The sequence below is a fragment of the Crocodylus porosus genome, unplaced genomic scaffold (genome assembly GCF_001723895.1).
Source record: "Crocodylus porosus isolate Cpor-Errol unplaced genomic scaffold, CroPor_comp1, whole genome shotgun sequence".
NCBI lineage: Eukaryota > Metazoa > Chordata > Crocodylia > Crocodylidae > Crocodylus > Crocodylus porosus.
In genome coordinates this window covers 110,377,116-110,397,233 of record NW_017728886.1, presented here as the reverse complement: position 1 = coordinate 110,397,233, position 20,118 = coordinate 110,377,116, and the positions used below count along the sequence as shown (strand labels likewise).

Genomic DNA, 20,118 nt, shown 5'->3' with positions numbered 1-20,118 from the left:
TGATTTCCAATAAATACTGATGTAGATCCAGGTAAAAGTTAAGGATTTAAACATTTTGCATTTTTGTATGAAGTAAATAGTCTCATGTTAAATTTTTCACTTTCAACCATCATTCTTGTATGTAAATCCAGAAAGTCAGCCTACCACCAAATACAAAATGCTTGGTAGCATTCAGATGCAAACCGTCCATTTCTCTTCACTTAATAGCCTGTCAAGGCACAAAACAAAAACTAGCATACCACAACTTAAGAGGTGTGTCCTATAATCCTTCAGTAGCAAAATATATAAACATGATCAATTTGTTGAAATCTGAATACATTGTAAAACAGCTGAATTCATGTGAAGCATGGTGACATAATCCATACCCCCATGTATCATATACATACCAAAAGCCTATTTTTAACTGGACTTTTCATCTACAGTTCTCAAAGTGCTTTGAATAGAAGGATATAAGAATTGCTACCACTTTACATACAGGGCACAGGAATACAGAAAGGTGAAACGCCTTCAGGTCAGTGGCAGAGCCAATGCAAAACTCCAGTCTGCTGCATTCACTTTACCTTATCTAACTGTCTTTCTTCAGCAGGACTCAGCTTTCCTCCCTCAGACCCTAATATTAGTATACAGGGTTAAAGTAGCAGTAAGTGGAAATAAGTAGAACAGAGTAAAAGACATCTACTTGCTCAAAAAAGGCAGAGCCCCACTACTAACTCCCTATCTTAAATACCTCACAGAAATAACCCCTCACACATCTAGGAACAAGTATGCCTTTCAAATAATACAGCTATTAAAACTGGGGCAGCTAGCCTGTGGCACATGTGCCACAAATGGCATGAGCAGCCTGTGTGGCATGCAGTAGACTGGGGAGACAAGCAGCAGAGGCAGATAGAGTAGGAAGCAGAAAGCAAAGCAGCAGATGGAGAGGGGGACTGTATCAAAAAGAAGTAAGGTTAGAAGAGACCTTGGAGGGACACTTGAGGGAGATATGGGGCCAATTTGTGGCATACCTGCCAAAGAGGTTGGCCCCCAACCAAGCAACCAAGTCCTTGACCACTAAAATCTAGGCACAAAACTAATGATTGGAGCATTTTACAGTCTACTCACATACACTGGTAAAAGTATGATGGATGACATATGGTTAAATTCATTGACTAAATATGGTTGAACAGGCTAGATATATTTTTCCCTAAGCATGTAGGCGAGATGAGAGTCTACATATTTAAGAGAAGTGGTTTGAATCTGAACAATCTTGTTTAAATTACTCCAGCTATAGCACATCAGAGCAGTAAATATTTACATTATAGTCACATCCACCTCTTGCCTTTCAGAATTAAAGATTTTTAGAAGAGCTAGTTTAAAAGAAACAAGTTCAAAAAGATTTTGAACTTTAGACTGCACAACAAGCAGGCTGCAACTACCTAGTGGGCAATACATATTTCTTACTGTTAGACAAAGCAGCTTATTTTATTTTGAAAATTGTCACTTATCCTCCATAATCTAGGGACAAAATTTTTGCAGTACAACATATGAACAAATGTTTATCCATCTAAAATGAAAACAAAGGCTGGAAGTGAAAATGTGATCTTTTATTAAAAACAGCACTTCATGAATCTGTCTATCAGTGATGGGTCAATAAGCAGAAAGGCTAACAAGCATAAAGTTTGTCAGTACTCACATGAAAAAAAAAAAAAGCAAGTATACCTTGTTATATACCTTACCTTCTGTTCACAACCCCATGTAATCTTTGCAGCAGATACCACAATTGCTTCCCTGCATTTAGAATACTTCAAACTTATATTACGCTGTATTTTAAGATAGCGTAGCGGCCAAAAATGCAGCAAATCAATGCTGCATGACCAACTACTCATTATCAGTAAATAAGTCATGAAGCTACAGTAGTTTTCTGATTACCACTAGAAAAGAAGATTCAATGTCCATTTCTACTGGTTTTCCTAATTCTTCCTATTTTTTCAGACCTAGTAAGGGTATGTGTCAAGACAGACTTATCATTAGTAGCCAGGTAAAGCAATCCCAATGGGACATGAAATCAATAATGAATGACTGGCAATATATACTGTATAGCTTCTTCATCACCACAAGGGCATTAGAAGTAGATCACCTGATCTCAGACATACTGGAAAGTGAGGTTCCATAGTAACAGTTATCAGGACAAGGTTCAGTTCAATAGCTGATAACTTGCAAGAAAAATGAAAGACCAGAACACCCCATTTACTTTTTATAAAGTTGCTATGAAATAAAAAATAACTTATTTTCCAACAGAAAGTAGAGAGGCAGAAAGTCTCTTCATATTGGCGTTACTATGTGATAAAGAAAGCAGTGAAACCATTTTGAAAAGGACCAACAATTCCAAACCAGAGACATTCAAGTGAAAGTATGTGGACTTCAGTTGGTGGTTCTCAAGTGGGATACTACAACTCCAGTGCCACCACTGATGTTTTTAAGAGACATGTTGGAGCAACTTAGAAGCAGCTGCAGAAAAAAGCATACCTGTCTGCATTACATGATACAGGAACATGGGCCATTTCTGCTACAGCTCTTCCTGGTTCCGTTTTTCCTTTTGTATTTATTTTAAAGTGAATTCCCTCCCCTTCCCCAACCATTTCTGACTTCTTCTCTCCCTCTTGTTCCCTATAGATAAGTATAGTAAGTTAAGATGTAGGATAAGCTTTAACATTTTATTTTAGGTAGTACATTTTATTTCTCTCCCCTCTTTGCAAATAAGTGTCCTGCTATTTCAATATTGATACCCACTATTTTATAAGCAATAATTATTATGTTTGTACTGCTTTTATATTGTGCGATTACTGTTTTAGGCCTACATATGTAAGTTAGCGCAAGTCATGTCAAGTTTACATCAAGCCTCCTTCTTGTGTCCTCTGCCCAGGCATCCCCTGTGTTGCAACTGTATAATTCATGTGCCCCTCCTATGTAAATTGGTTCCTGGACAAATGAGAGTGATTGGGAATGATTAAAATTAAATGGTAGCAGGCTTCTATTGAATGGGTTGTAACGACCAGGCCATCACCTTGCATTGATTCATCCAGGAACCACGGCCCTCACCCAGGAAGAGACAAGAACCCAGCATTTGAAAGACCCTGCAGAACCAGCAACTCTACCATCGTACCCCACCATTACAGACACCCAAAACTGCACATCCCTGCATAAAGCACACATGCTCAGTACACCAAGGGCTGACCCTTGCCTGGGCATGCTTCCTGTCACTAGGGTTACACAAGGTCTGCCCCTATAAAAAGGGGCAGTGAAGACAGACCCAGTGGGACGACCTCTCTATCTGGACCAGCACCATGCCACACCACCTGACCATATGTAGGCCAGAGGCCCTGCTGGAGACCCCCCTCTGGACAACACCTACTGGACAAGGACCCCTTTCCAGCCTGAATAGGTAGCTATCATCCCACAACCCCCTCTTCGACCAAGGACTTGAACTCTGCTTCTCTTCCCTACCTGGACTCCACCCCTTCCACTGAGTACTTTCTCCTGCTGCCATTGTGTGTGCGTGTGCATGCGCATGATATACGAATTCATGATCTGTGTCTAACTTTTGTGGTGTATCATGTATGTGCTTGAATTGGTGATAGGTATGCATGTGCCTATGCTAGTTTGGATGTGTACGTGCCCGAGCTGGGCGGGTGTGGGTGGGGGTGTGTGTGTGTGTGTGTATATATATATGTGTGTGCAATTGTGTCACACCCTCCTGTCTAACAGCACGATATTGACATCCTGAGAGTTGGCCTGACCCCACAGGGCAACATCAGACCTGAACCAGGAAGAGCTGCAGAAGAAGCAGCATGCCTGCCTGCATAGCATAATTCAGGCAGGCTCGCCTTTCTGTCACAGCTGCCTCTGTTGAAGGCACAAGGAGCAGTTCCACCTAGAAACAGCAGCACTGGCCACACCACTCTTCATCTGCTCTCTTTGCCTTCCTAGGCCTCATGTGTTCTTCTCCACAACCCTTGCCCCTCCCACCCTTTCAGCATTTCCCGTGTGGTAAATGTGCAGTCTGGCGCCTTGGCGGATGCTGGGCATCCCTGGACTCTATCACTTATAGCCCCAGTGCTAGCGTTCAGAAGGGATAGCCCTGAGATAACTATGGGAAGAACTTGGTCCAACTGCCCCCACTCCCCACCAGTGACTTGGAGCCATTTGCAGGGAATCATTGCTGTAGTGGTTGCAAATGTGCTCTGGGCCAGGCAGTTAGGGTCTGAAGGAGAAAATAATATAAACATATAATCAATTAATAGCATTAATCATAGAATGATAATGTTTAGATGATAATATTAGCAATATATTTATATTAGCTTTATAAATGGGGTGCTACTAAATTCTGAAAAGTTTTAGAGGGATACCTAGGGTCTATAAAGGTTGAGAACCACTATCTTCAGTGGAGTTTCAGTACTTTTGAAACTGTATGAGAGTGCACAGTATCTATAGAAATGATGCTCTAAGGTCAGGAAGGTCTCTAAAAAAATCTTGTTTTTTAAAATGCCATTATATTCCTCAGAAATACCTAAGACAAAAATTTGAAAGTCACTAGCCAAAACAGAAGTTTCTCCATTTAAAACTTTACTTTACCTCTTGGTTCTCCAACTTTCTGTGATTTTAGGCAAGTCAAGTAAATCCTCAATGAGTATTATAAGATAAAAACACTTTGAAGCCCTCAGATAGTAGAAGACACTCCTATAAAACCTTTTATCAAAAAGATGACTTAATGACTTATTTTTTTTAAAAGACGTTGGCCCCTGGGTTTAACTGCCTGGGCAGCCAACTATGGTCTTAGCCAGGAGTGTCAAACACCCTGGGGCCATTCCAGACTGCTGGGCTCCTCCCAGATCAGATCTAAAGACCAGTGGCAGCTGCACCAGGTGTGGAGGAGGCATGTCCCAGGGTGTAGTGCCAACAGTAGTCTATCTAAAAGGGGCAGCAGCACGGAGGTCTGGCAGGTGCAGGGCAATTAAATAAAGGTGCACTGATACACTGGCCCATAGCATATCAGCACCGATAAAAGGAAAATTGCCATTATCAACAAATCGGCTTTTTTTCGTTGATGTGGCCAATAATGTCGCCGATAAATGCTGCATGCATTCTTTTAATAAAGTGTATCCTTTTAATAAAAGATAGGGCCAGTTTTAATCCTGTCAGCCTACCATGTCTTACCTCCTTTAGAAACATATCCCTTTATTTTACCCAGCTCCGAAATAGTCCTCAAAACAAGCTTTAATAGACATCCCAGAGACTTCTAATAGCTAAACTCTTCTGACCATACCACTAAGTGCTTGTCCACACTGGATGAGTTCTTGCCATAACAGACAGCCTTGACTGTTACGTATGTTGTTAGTATGTCCCGGGAGAGAGGCAACTAAAAGATTTTTTTTGACTGGAGAATCCAATACCTTCCTGAGTAACAAGGTAAACGCACTATAACAATCTTTTGTCAATCACAGTGGCTTTGCCTGCGCAGCTACATTAGTTAGAGGGCATGAGTTTTTCATACTGTTAGCCAGCAGAGCTATGCAACATTACACAGCATAGGCTGGGGGCAAGCAAAATACAGCCCATGGGGTGGATTCAGCAGCAGCACACAGCATCCAGGCAGGGCTGCTGCTGCCACTGCTGCAGCCGGTGGGGGGGCCTGCTGCAGCCCAGAGATTAGGGTGGGACTTCTTTTGAAAGATGTCAGACTCAGTTTCTGGTGGGCCTCAAGACCAATAGAGTTCCAGAGCTGAGGAGCAACTGCCAAGAACAATTTCCTACAAGTTTTCATCAAGTAGATTTGGTGAACTGATGTTCCTTGCAGAAAGCTGTTCGTGGATTGCAACGGGAAGTACAGTAGAAGAGGGTGTCCTGGGTGCAATGGCCAGAAAGAATGCAGAGGGTAGTTCTATTCACCTCCACAAATAAAAGAGTGGTGAAGGAATGAATAAAAAGCAATGAACATTCCAGCTTGTACGACAAAAAATTACTGACCCAGCCAAACTATTTTATAAAATCCCCCAGCAAAAAGCATATTTTCAGCATTACCACCTTCAAAATCAGCAAAAAAGTGCTCCCACTAAAGCACATGCTTACATATATACATAGATACATTTTCTTGATTTATATATCTGGAAAATCCATAAATATACACTTAGCCTTACCTAGCTCCTATTTCAAGTAGTCTATTTCCTAGATCGGGGCGGAAAATTATTTGGGCCTGTAGGCCACATAGGGAGTTTTGATGAGTTGTGCAGGGTTGTGGGGTGTGCTGACCTGGCCCACAACAGCTCACCAAAACTTCTTAAGTGGCTCTACACTACACTGAGCTGGGGCCACAGGTGGACCTGGGACTGGGATGGTGGGGTGCTGACAACGCAGGGCCGGTGCCCAGAGCACAGCTGTGATCCACTGTCTACATGTCCCCGTGACAGGCACTGGTTTTGCAAGCAGGGGCATGCAGGGAGTTGATCACAGCTCTGCCCCAGGCTCTCCATGGAGACTGGCTGGGACCTACATGCAAGCAGACAGGATGGGACTGCGGCAGGCAAAGAGCTGCATCTGGGGCCAGGGCCAGAGCAGAACCCCAATCCATTCCCTGCATGCCCCTGCCCACCACAGGGCCATGCAAGCAGCAGACCATACCTCTGCCACAACCATGGCCCCGGCCCCACACTGTCACCACGCTACAATCCTGGTCTTGCTCACCTGCCCTGATCCCAAACACCGCTCCTCACCCACTCACAGCCCCATCCTAGCTGCTCAGCCCCATGCCTAACCCACACAGGTCCCACCAACAGCAGCAGGTGCAGGACTGATGGACCGCGGTGTCCAGGCAGCAGGGGAAGTCCAGGCACCACACTGTCCCAGCCCCACTATGTGCCTGGGAGCATCAGGACCAGCAACACGTACCCTGACCTTTGGGCTGGGCGTAACTGAGGGACCTGCCATAGGCTGGGAAAAATCTTTCAGTATGCCAGATCCAGCATGCAGGCCATAATTTGCCCACTCTTGCCCTAGATACATTTGGCAAAGTAAGAATTTACATCACTAACATAAATTGAAATTAAAGACAGTTAAAATACTAGATGGGTATGCTCAATTCATAACCAGTAACACCAACATATTCCATGATTAAAATGTATATCTGTAATCCAAAATAAAAGCAATACATCTATATTTGAAGAAAAGGAAGAAAAGAAAACTTTAGAACTTACATTGACTTTGAAGCTTTGTATTGAGCCATCCAGAAAGTGAATGTTACAGATAATCTCCGATCGGGTCTTCTCTTTTGGCAGTTCTGATGCACGTATATTATTTATCCTCCCACCTAATGCTCGTAAGCGGGAGTTCATTACTATTTCTGAATAACCTGCAAAGCAAAAAGTGTATTTAATAAAACCATTAATTATAAAAGATACAATGTCTCATAAGTGATTCATCTGTCAATTACTTCTAATAAAAAAAATGGAATTTACACACACTTCCCACCCTCTATCCACCTTTTACTCTACAGTAAGTAATGATAGTTTCAAAAAAAAATAAATAAAATTGGGTCATATTCTTTCAAAAATCTTTATCAGGTAAAAAACAAAGTTTGGGATAAAGATTAGCCAGGGAAAGTTGATGCTTATAAATGTTATGCGAGCTTAAAAAATGCTAACTCGTATAGTTAGCAGCCAAGGTTTTATAGGTGAGAGAAAAAAAAATCCATAAAAATCATAACCAAGAATTTTAAAAATACCTTCCTGGATGCCCAGAAAGCTGAACAGGCTAAAAACACAAAAGAGACAATAAGGGGAGGAAGGGAGGAATTTGTTATCAATGGATCATCTGTAAATATTGCTGTGTAAACAGAAGTACACTTCTCATCAAGAAAACAGTTCACTAATTAGGCAAATGATTCTCAATCAGAATGCCATAGCATGGGGGGGGGGAAGGGGAGGAGGAGGGGGTACCTGGCAATCGTTTCCAGGTTGCTTCAGGGTGCCACAACGTTAGCACTGTTAGGCATGCAAATGTTATTAACAAAAGAAACCGAGAGATTCCAAATAGGAATTTAGTGTTAAATACATTCTGACCTATTGTGGTCTCTGAGTTATTTGCACCAAAAAAAATGATCTATTATTTTTCTATAGTCAAAAAAAAATCAGTGAAAAATAAGCTGTCATTATCTGAAGCATGTCTAGAATCAAATGAAGGGTGCTTCAAGTCTAAAAAAAGGTTGAAAATGACTGAACTAGGCTTTCTAGCACATTGAATCTGGGCTGGCAACTGAAGTACCAAGTTAAATACCAATCTTTGTAAATTTATTAGAAGATGTTTACAATAAGACCTGTACAACTTGAATCCTCAACAGACCCCTGGCCAGAATAATTAAGATATGGCATGTAAAGATTCTAGGGTTCTCCTGTTTTCCAATCCTAATCCAAAATTTAGTTGTGTTTTTGTTTGTTTGTTTTTAAATAAAGATGATTGAAAACATAAAACTTTATTCTGTAGCATCCTCTCAACAGATATTTGAACTGGCACACGCTTACCTATTGACTAGTGTTTCCTGTGCAATTTTGGTATAACTGGCATTTCAAATGTATTAGGGCAGATATTATCAACAGGCAAATGAAAATTAATTCAAAGTCATGCTGCAAAGTAATTCAGCATTTTACTCAGCAAACAGAACACTGTATGATCTCCCCCAGAGAGATCACTTCTTGCATCCCAGCGTTCCATGAATTCACCAATAAACTGATACCAAAAAATAATTTATGTACAGACAGTAAAATGTAACAGAGAAAGAAATGAAGCAAGGCTGAGATGCAAACTTGCTTCAGAGTGGGATTTTACAGAAGTAGTGTAATGAGCTATCTTGGCATTACAGTCTCTATAAAACATACGATACACTCCTTCACAACAGAAACATTCAATGTCATGTCAAAGATATGCAACGTCAGCCTTAAATAGTTTTTGTTTATTGGCCAATTGATAGACATCTTTATGTATATTGAAAAATCAGAATCTGTAATAAATTGTTCAGGTTCAATTCCTTACCCAGCATGCTGTTCCCCCTCCCCCCATCTTATAGTCTTCTCCATCACGGAACAAATACAAAAATGAATCATCTTCTATTTTTCTGCTAAAAAGAGAGATTTTTTTTAAGGTGCACCATAAAAGAATTACTGCCACAAACTATTACTAACCCAGTGCTTCAAAATCTCTCTTTTGATATGCAATTAATGTTTCATACATTAAAGGTGCTTCATATTCATCGAGCATCACCTATGCTGTGCACTAAGTAAAAAAATAATTGTGAAATCATGCAATTACAAGCTGTTTCATACAGCATGCCATTCAATGGGAAGGATAATTAAGATTAGCCTTTCCTACTTTTTTAGTGCTGGACTTTGCAACCTTAACTTTCTTTTAATGTTTAATCAGTTATTTTTCATAAGGTAACAAAACATGGATTCCATCATGAAGATCACCTCCTTCCCATAAGCCTCATCAGATCTTTGTTACAAAACAAACATCCCTGTCTTTTAAGCTAATTAATTGGTAGCAGTAGGAGGCTGTTACCTACCCAGGTCTAGCCACTAGATGAGGAAGAAACATTATATTAGCTTGATTCAAAGCTGGAAGAATGCCTGCTGCTCTTAGCTCTGGTACTTTATGCCAAAGCAGACTCCCAGCTGCTTCAAAAAATAAATGGGAAAGTATGAACCTGCTCAGCGCTTACATTCCTGAAGTGGAGTATGCTCAGGGAAAAACTAAATCCTTGGAGAATTCAGACACCAAATTCTTAAAATTCTCTACTAACAATGAACAACCAGATTTTTAGAGGCTTAGAATTTGCACAAACTTATACTTGGAATTCTTCTTTATAAATACTTCCCATTAGAGGCAGTAGAACAGCATTTCATTAAAATTAGGTAACACACACACACTGCATAGGCATATACACACTTTAAAAACACAAGGAGTGTACGGCAATTTATTGGACTGATGTTGTTTTGTTTTACAAAAGGCAAAGTATAAAATACTGTACGTGTTAGTGTTACTACAACTAATAGTACATAACAACATATATAGTCCCAATCTAATCTCACAATAGACCCCTCTTCCTAAATTTCTAATAAGTTATACAGATGCCCCAATATAGATGACAGGCAATTTTACTAGTTCATCTTGCCATCTAGGAAAGAACCCCCAGGGCTTTTTCGAAGTGACAATTGTACATCTCTTCTCCACTCTTCTATATCTGGACTACCTTTTCACCAAGCCAATGAACTGCAATTTGCTCTCTGAGCCTAAGGCCAAATTCTACAGAATACTGTCACAGAAGGCAAAGTGTAAAAGATGGTAACAGAACTGACATTCCTTTAAGATGTCAGTGAAATGCCAGTACTCAGTTTTCTATAATCTAGGTAGACTTCTGAAGGGCAAAGAGAATATTAACGCATCCTATGACTGCTGAGCATCTAGTGCCTTCACAAGTAAACATGACCTAACTTTTTCTGTCGCACAAACCTATTAATTACAGTTCTCCAAGTCTTTGTGAAAAGTCTCCAGGAACCTCAAACACTTAATTGGTAACCTATACTCTTCATTGGTAATCTATACTGCAAAATGTAGTGATGTACTCAGACAGTTAAAATACTGATCACATTAGAATTATATTTGTTGGTATACTAAGGTTCTACGCTGAGTGTGCCAAAAAACAGGAATTGGGAAGTTCAAGCACTAATGCTTTAGTGAGATGGCAAGCTTGCACAGACCACATAAACCAAGGACTTCAAAGCCCTTGAATTTTGTAACCACATACCACGTCACATGAGTCAGCCAAATTAGTTCCATGAAATCTGTCCTTTTCACAAGAACAGAATGCCACTCCTTTCCCAATGACAGATTACACTGACAACTCACCGCTTCACCTGGATTACCTCATTCTTCCACAAAAATAAAGAATTGTTTAAAATCAGGCTTGCCTTAAATTCAACATGCATTTTGATTTTTATCAAATAGGAATCAATTGCTGAAACACCATCATGGATTAGATCAAATATAGCATCCTAGGTGCAAATGGTTCAGAGGAAGTTATTAAATGGCTCTGAAGAAGGACAAGGATCCTGATGTGGAGTTCTAGCACAAACTCTTCCTGTGCTCAGAAAGAGAGGACCCAGATGATATGAGAGAGTTCTGAGGACTTGTCTCTCCACAGCCCAGGCTAACCAGGGCCTATAATTACAGGCAAAATCCAGCATCATCTCTTTACTTGTGGGCTGGAGCATGCCTATAATTTCTAGTCACACTTTTTAAAGTAGTTAAATTTGAACATGTACCAATCACTGCAATGTTTAGCAACTTCAAGGACATGGTAATTATCCCGACATGAAGTAGTTCAAACCCCCAAAAACTTTTAGTACAATTTTAACGTGAAATATTTATTTTCACATTATAAATTTTAAAATGCATGTGTCCTGTAACAATAATATGCAATAATCTTAGCTCTAATTAATGCAGCTCCACTACAGAATTAATGTATGTCAAAAGCATTAAATACACTTCTTATACTTGAACATGTTTGGTTATCGTGTCTTCTGTAACAATTACACTGTGATGATATTGGACTGAGTCAGAAGACGTTAATTTATTTTCCTGTACGAATATCTGGATTTTTTTAATTCTCTATTTTTACAGAATCAAGGAGCTACTTCCTAGTACCTATTCTTCATGAACAATTCCACATTTTACCCATACCCACTTCTTGAACCAGCTTTCTTGTGTGTTACTTCAAATCAAGATCATCTTTTATCTGTTCTAGAACCTGCAATTGTAAAAAGTAATTTTTCATACCATTATTAAAATATTTAGTGCCATTTTGCCAGTGTAGGCAGTTTAAGTTGCTTGTTATTACCACTTTAATAAACTACTGCAACAGAGGTTTCTACTCCATGAACAGCGTACACTCGTTTTCTCCTAAACTGGGCTGTATTTACAGGATACCTGCCAGATTTTCCCCAGTACCTCCTTTAAACTTTGTTAGACCTACATGCTGCCCTTGTCAAGAAAGGCTCCTGGAGGCTTACTGTAACAGACAGAAACAGCAAATGGAACAGAAGAGTGTTCAGCAACATCCAGCCTAAAAGTCACCAGAGCTGGCTCAAAGCCAGGGGGCTATGTGCCTATAATGTAGAAGTGCACAGATACATTGGTCCGATATCGGATCAACACAGATATAAAGAAAATTGATCACATTGGAAATTGCCCTTATGTGGCCAATAATTTGACTGATAAATGCTTGTGCGTGCGTACAGCCGCGGTGCAGCACTTAAGCAGCAAGGAGCACAGCCCAGCAGCTTGGAAAGCTGTGTGCAGCTGGTAAGTCTGGTGTGGTAGAAAGGGAGGGGGGAAGATGGTAGAGGGGGAGCAGATTGAAGGGGCATGGGGGGGGTGCAGATAAAGGCCCTCACAGTAAGGGAGGAGTGGGGCTGGGGCAAGTGCTGCCCAGCCAGGGCTGGTCAGGTACGGGGCGGAGCCACAGCTCGTCCTGGGGGAATTGTGGGCGGGGGGATGGTGGAGGCAGCTCCTGCCACTGAGTGCTGCATTTCTGGGAGCCACTGGTCCAGTGCTCACCCACTCATCCAACAACACCCACCACTGCTCCTGCCTCTAGTGCAGGAAGGAATGGTGGGGGGGGAAAACGTGTTCCCCGGATCTGGGTGGGGTAGAGTGGAGCAGGCTAAGAAGAGCCCCATGCCTGCCCTGCCCCACCCCACCTAGATCGGGGGGCACATGCCCCGCCCCCATGCCCTCCAGGACAAGCAGCGGGAGCCACTGGGCAAGCGCCAAACCAGCAGCTCCTGGACAAGCGGTGTGCAGTGGTAGGAGCTGCCTCTGCCTCTTCCCCTCCCCCCTGCCGACAAGTCACAGCTCCGTCTTTTGCCCATTCCACCCCCACTGAGCAGCAGCCCAGCCCCACTCCTTCCTCACTTCAGGGACCTTGATCTGACCACCCCCGCAACGCACCTTCCCTCCACCCCCTCTCCTTCCACCACAACAGAATTACCAGCTGCATGCAGCTCTCCAAGCTGCCAAGCTGGTATCAGAAATTGGGTAGATATCAACCAATATGCCTCCTTAAAACTCAGCTATCAGTATTGGCCCCAAAAATCTCTATTGGTGCACCCGTATCTGTCTCAGCTCCCAGATCCTCTGCTGCACCTCTTACCTTTCTCTCCCCAGTGCACCGCTGCTCCTCCCAAGCTTCCTCCTCTGTCTCTCGCCTCTGATCAAGTGACCCCAAGCACCAAGTTATCCCAAACACCCACTAGTAGCAACACACAGCCGTGTAAGCGTGTGTCACATGCTCCCGCCTAACAGCACAATATTGAGACCCTGAGCACTGATCTGGGACGTGTCAAGTCAACAAGGAAATAACCAGGAGTCACCAGAACATGTAAAATGAATTGGTTCAGCTACTCTTTTAACACCCAACTAGCAAAATTTGGTGAATTTTATTTCAAATGATTACATGATATGCAATATCCTAGATGTACAGAATATTTAATAGGTAAGCAAAGAACTTAAAACTAAAACTTTAATATTCAGTGCTATATATCAGCTTCATACCTTAAGGAATTACTCCTATCTGAGCAGCATAAAAATATATATACTTGCACTGGCTTTACTAAGTATTTGGATGTTGAATAATTTGCAGCATAGAATGCTAGCCTTTTCATCTTTTCTGAAATACAATAAAATTTAATTATACCTCCTCTTCCTCTCACAGTTCATTATGCTACAGTTCATTCAAAAATTGGCCTTCAGGGTAGATTTAATACATGACATTAGATTTAACAAGATGCCTATTTGCTTATTTAAAATGTACATTGAAATGGGGATAATTTTATGTACGCCAATTTGCAGAAAATTAAAGCTCCATTAAGAAAGCAAAAGTCATTTCAAATATTCTTTCATAAAGCAAACTGGTATACAATTAGAGCCTAAACAAGCAAACAAACTGGCCTCGAAAAATATAATCACTGCTTCTCCTCCCAGACACTGATATAAAGCACATGCCTATTTTGAAATAATTATTTGCTGCCCCAAAGAAGAAAGCCAAATTGTAATCATGAAATCCAGAGTGATAAAAAGCCAGGCAGTTCAAACTGCCTAAAAATTCCTACCTCATTAAGTATCACTGAAACTTGCAAGTCTGATCTGCACTTCCTTTTGATACTGCATTAAAGCTTGCTATACCCAAAAACTGAAGTCAGAGTTCACTCAAACACCACAGGGATCCATCAAAGTTGTCCATTAAATTGTTCTGTATGCCTGAAGATACAAGTATCCTTAAGTCTCAAAAAGCTTGGCTATCTTCTGGATGATTACAGAATTATGCTGACACTGGCCCACTGCAGCATTGGGATTTGCAAGGATGTATGTGGATGGAAGAGCAGACCCTCTTCCAGTACCTACCCTGATTATTAAAGACATGTTTTCTTCTAGCAAGGAAGATCAGATTCAAGTCAAATTTTAGTTCTGTGCATAGTTTGAGAGAAATGTCAACTGGTAATATAGGTTTTTTCTCTATTGGTTATCCAGAAACAGCAATCCTGCATCTAAAACATGAAAAGTATAAAGACACAGAAGTAGTCTGTTAAGACTCAAAGACATTACATTAATCCATGGTAAACTGTAACATGCCACACATTCAGCCTATTTACAGCACAATAAAATGGCAAACCAACCACAAAAATGTTCCACAGTTAAGTGTTGTCCACTTAACATGGAACCATCTTTGTGGCTGGTTTGCATCACACCTTAATTTTGAGGTGTGACATGTTTGTCATCAGGCTGCACAGCAGCTTTAGGCATCAATCTGTGGGGAATACAACAGTTGCTGGGCCTTCTGCAAACTGAAAGCCTTGCAGCGTAGCTCTGTATCCAGGTGCACCACACAAATTTAGGTGCCCATGCAGAGAGTTCATCAGCTGATAGGCTCCCCATGGGCTGGTACCTAAAGCTGCAACCCACTACAGTGCTACACTGCACAGATTTCAGCTCCCCACATGCCAGCAACTTAAAAGGGCACCATGGGAAACATGCCATCAGGGACCAGTGCTGATGCCCAGCTAGCCATGCAGGCACACGGCTGGAATGTGATGAATTTTTCCGAAGTTCCAAAAATCATGCCTCCTGCCATGCTAGATGTATATGGCAGGATACATAATTTTGGAGATCCAAGATAAAAACTGTCACATCCCAATCAGATGACTAATTAATGTCTGCCAAGGGTCCTTGTTTTTAAAACTTGAGAGGAAGCAAGGATAGGTGGGATAGAAAAATGAGGATGCATTGTGATCTTTTAAGGAGGATTGTAAATTTCCTAGTTAAAATAATTAATAAATCTAGGATCAAAAAAGAAGAAAAAAAAGCACATTCAAGCTACAGGACAGAGACAGACTGGTTTAGAAAGCAGGAATATGAAAGGACTCAAAGATTATTTGATGAATTACAAGTCATTTAAGTCATGCTAACTAAACCGTGCCTGAAATGTTATTTGTGAATGTTTATTAATTACAGTATGTATAATGTGGAAGTGATTATAGGGGTTTTTTTTTAAAATGTTAAGCTGAGCAAATGCATCTCAAGCAGATCCAGGGAGGTGATATTCCCCCTCTATGCAGCACTGGTCAGGCTGCAGCTGGAGTACTGCATCCAGTTCTGGGCGCCACACTTCAAGAGGGATGTCAACAGCATGGAGAGGGTCCAGAGGAGGGCCACTCGCATGATCAGGGGGCAGCAGGGCAAGCCCTACGAGGACAGGTTACAGGACCTGAACCTGTTCAGCCTCCATAAGAGAAGGCTGAGGGGGGATCTAGTGGCCTGTTACAAACTAGTCAGGGGGGATCAGCAGGCATTGGGGGAGTCCGTTTCCTCGATCACTACCAGGAGTAACTAGGAGTGTCACAAGCTGGCAGAGGGTAAATTCAGATTAGATATCAGGAGGCGCTACTTCACTGTCAGGGCGGCTAGGATCTGGAACCAACTTCCAAGTGAAATGGTGCTGGCTCCTACGTTGAGGGTCTTTAAGACAAGGCTAGACAATCACCTTGCTGGGATCGTTTGACCCCAGCACTCTTTTCTGCCATGGCAAGGGGTTGGACTTGATGATCTGCTCAGGTCCCTTCCGAACCTACTAACTATGAAACTATAAGACTCACATAATGCTTGAATAGCCGGATGTTCATATGAAGAGATACAGCTACACTTAAAGCTGGCATGTTTAAAGCTCACAACTGTTTTTGTGAGGTCTATTTAACCCTTAAGTGTGGGGTGCCTATTTTGCAAAATAGAAAGATAAGCAACAGAACACTATTCAACTTGCATAGGACTGAACAGTTGAAGGAATAAAGTAGTAATCCTATTATTTCTAGGAATTCTGTAATATAAACACTGTCAAAACCAGCTTGTGCCTGTCACTCAGAGGGGTGTAGGCAAGCAGCAGAGCAGCCTGCAGGTGGCTGCACTCCCAATCAGGAGTCACACGGCTAACAGGAGGTTGCCCAGTTGGGATGAGGGCACAGGTGTTTATTATAAGAACAGGCCCTGAGCAGTGGAGCCAGCAGTTTGCTGCAAGCAGCCTACGTGAGAACATCACCCAGCTGGAGCTGCTGTTCACACAACATCTTGGAGGTACAGAGTAGGAATTATGGGGATGGAGGAGGCTCCTGGGGCATGACCTAAAACTACACCCTGCTGGGGCTGCTTCCAGAAAATGCCACACCTGTGCTTCCCTAGTGAAGGGTGAGCATGGAGTGACAGAAAACCTCAGCCCCCACTGCCTTGCAGGTTACCCCATGGAGGGGAAAGGCTAGCAAAGCACACCCCCCCAAAAAAGCAAAGGGCTCAGGTTTACTGTGAGGCAGGGTCCAGGCCATAAGAAGGGGAGTGAGACAGGGCCCAGGTCCACAGTGAAGCCTGAGGCTCCTGAAGGAGCTGGGTGTGAGACTCCAGAGGGTGGGATTCTGAGCCCCAAGAAGGAGCTGGGTGTGAGGCTCCAGGGGCAGGGGGATTAAAGCCAGTGTCGGGCATGGAATGAGGCCCCAGTGAGGGGACCAAGAGAGTTCAGAGCAGGGTAGGGACCCCGAGAGAAAGGGAGAGGCTGGGAGCCCTCAGTGAGGACAAATCAAAGACCCCGGTGGGGGTTGTATGATTGAGAGTCCCAATGTGAGGACACAAGAGTAGGAGTCCCAACGTGATGGTATGGTATTATAGGCCAGGTGATAGGCCAAGTACATTTAGGCTGGGTGTTAGGCCATGGATGCCAGCTGTGAAGGAACAGGACACTGTCTAAGGGAAGGTTCAAAGCCATGCATAAACCCTCGGCATCAGGGCAATTAAATGGGCAGCCTCCCACCTTGTTAATAATTTCCAATTGGTTTCATTAAAGGCGTGGCACAAGAGTGGTTAGCCCTAGACAAGTGTACGGCCCAATGAGTAGACCAGCCCTCTGGGAGCTCCACTTGTTACAACAGTTCCTATAACACAGGAGTTCTCAAAAGGGACGTTTATATAAGATATAGCATACATATGCAAGGGGCACAGGGAAGTAATTGGAGCAACATGGGACACCCCAAAAGAGTCACAACCATGGACCAATACAGACCCTTTTAAGAGAGGGCAGTGAACTCATTGATGTCTGTCTCCACCCAAGACTGATTAACCAGTTGCTCATTCCTTAATTACAAAGTTATAGTAGCAGATGGAAGGGAACTAAAGAAGATACTGTAAATTCCTAAAAACTAAATTAAGATAAATAAGGATCCTTCAGTCAAGTTATCTTAAAAACTGGTAGTAGATTGTGTTCTTCAAGCAATACATCAATGTGAGGTCTCAGTGCAGTGCTGTGGCAAAACAGGCTAAGACAAAGCCTGGAGGCAGGAAAGGAAAGTATCAAATTATACAACGGTCCTACTACCTCTCCTCTGGGCCACATGTGGAACTGCTGCCAAGAAGCCCAACCCCAATCCATTCATTCCCATTCAGGGTGTGCCAAATCCTGCCGACAACACTTATTTTACCTACCCTACTAGATTACAGCAACACACATCCTCAGAATCACCACCTCATCACACATCCTTAGAATCACCTCCCAGGTACAATTCTTGGCACGTGAACAGACTGCTCTAAGATAGTTACACTGCCTTATTTCTGGGAGACAGTAAGAAACACTTCTCAGCGCAACTCTGGGATAGAAAGAGGAAGCACTGTAGGCAAGGAATTAGAGAATAACATCCTGATTACTTTAATGGGTTACCAATACTCGGTAGACTGTGGCCAGTTCTCAGTTTGTTACACTGGCCCCTACATTGCGAGGCCCATTTAACCCTTAAGTGTGGGGTACTTATTCTGCAAAATAAGAAGATAAGCAACAGATACATCTCAAAGGTAACTTGACAACTGCATACAAGTACTTCCACATGGAAAGGGATCCGATAGTGGGAGAGCTCTTCCAAAAATAGCATGGTAGAATGGCTGGAAGTTAAACTACACACATTCAACAGTAAGGGTCTATAAATATTGGAACAACTTATCAGGGGAATCAGAGGACTAATCATTGCTTGGAACCTTAAGATAAGGTCTCTTTCTAAAAGATATGCCTTAACCTCCATATAGTCCATGCATTTAGGTCAAATAAGCCATCATAGTGATCCTGGATGGCTTCAGCATTCATAAAATCTAGTCCCATAGACTTCAATGAAACTAGTCACACATATAGAGTTAATTTAGGCATTTAAGTAACTTCAGGATTAAGACCTTAACTCTTCAGTCATCCACCATTACCAACTATTTAGTCTGTTTAGGTTGTGCAGCTGAAAACTGGCATCTCATTTGACTTGGGCCCAGGTGTCCCAGGGCTTCACTCGCATCAAAACAGAAGCAGCTCAGTCAATGCCATGTCATTCTACCAAGCTCAACTGCTGCTCCTTTCCCTATAGGCAGCCAGTGAGAGCACATGTAGGCCCATGCAGGCCAACAGGCCCATCCTTGAAATGAATCACAATAGTTATATAGCTATACAACAGAATGTCCCAGGAAAAAACATTAATACATTTTATCTGGCATCTTTTAGAGCAGCAATACTCAACCACGGTGCCATGGCACGCTGGGGTGCCTTAAGGTCCAAGGCATTGTGGGGTGTAACACAATGTTGGCATTGTTAGGTATACACATTGATTCACAGGCAACACCCAGATACTTTGAACAGGAATCCATAATAATAAAAACTAGGGGTGTGCAAAGCAAGCCCTATTCGATTCAGATTAAGTCTAAATCAGGGACAGTGATACAATTTGTTGATTTGGATCACTGTCCCCAATTCAGAGAATCAGCAATTCGGACACAGGCACGGCTTTAAATATTTTTTCTACATACCTCGAGGTACCAGCGCAGCTTGTGAACACTGCGATGCTGGGGCAGATGGAGCGTCCCACAGAAGTGCAGGGGGCCTCTCCACGTGCTCCGTAGCAAACCCCAAAGTGGACCCAACCCAAGAGGCACAAGTCACCGAGCTGGGGTGGCACTTGTGGTCCACTTCCAGGTCTGCTGCCAAGCATGCTGGGGAGCTCCCCATGCTTCTGAGGGACACTCCATGCGCCCCAGCTGCTCAGCATTCATGAGCCCCCTACTACCTAGAGGTATGTAGAAAAAAACGTTTACAGCTATGTCTATGTCCAAATCTTTCTGAAACTCTCCGAATCAATTTGGAGGGTCCAATTCAATTTGGAGAGATTAAAGGATCCTCCAATTCAATTCAGATTTGGAGATTCAGCCACCAAAAATCGAGCCAAACCTCTGCCAAATCAAATCAGGGACTGAAGCTCTGCACAGCCCTCGTAAAAATATTCTGACTTGCGATCTTTCTGAAGTCTCTGCAGCAGCAGAATTGCTCTAGTTTTTTTCTGCACTGAAAAAAGAGACTGAGAACAAGAAGCTAGCATTTTTCCGAGGGATTCCTTGAGTTTAAGAAGGCTGAAAACCACTGCTAGAGAGACAGACTTAAAGCAATGCAATGAATGTGTACATTTGTATGATTCCCAGAGA

General features: G+C 42.4%; 1 protein-coding gene across 1 annotated transcript in view; it reads right to left on the bottom strand.

Moving 5' to 3' along the window:
- PTPN3 (protein tyrosine phosphatase, non-receptor type 3) overlaps window positions 1-20,118 on the bottom strand; it is a 215,595-nt gene that overhangs the window by 178,362 nt on the left and 17,115 nt on the right. The window contains exon 2 of the mRNA XM_019540646.1: window positions 7,230-7,384. Coding sequence (XP_019396191.1) covers window positions 7,230-7,367 — 138 coding nt within the window. The 5' untranslated portion in view covers window positions 7,368-7,384. The remainder of the gene's footprint in view (window positions 1-7,229; window positions 7,385-20,118) is intronic.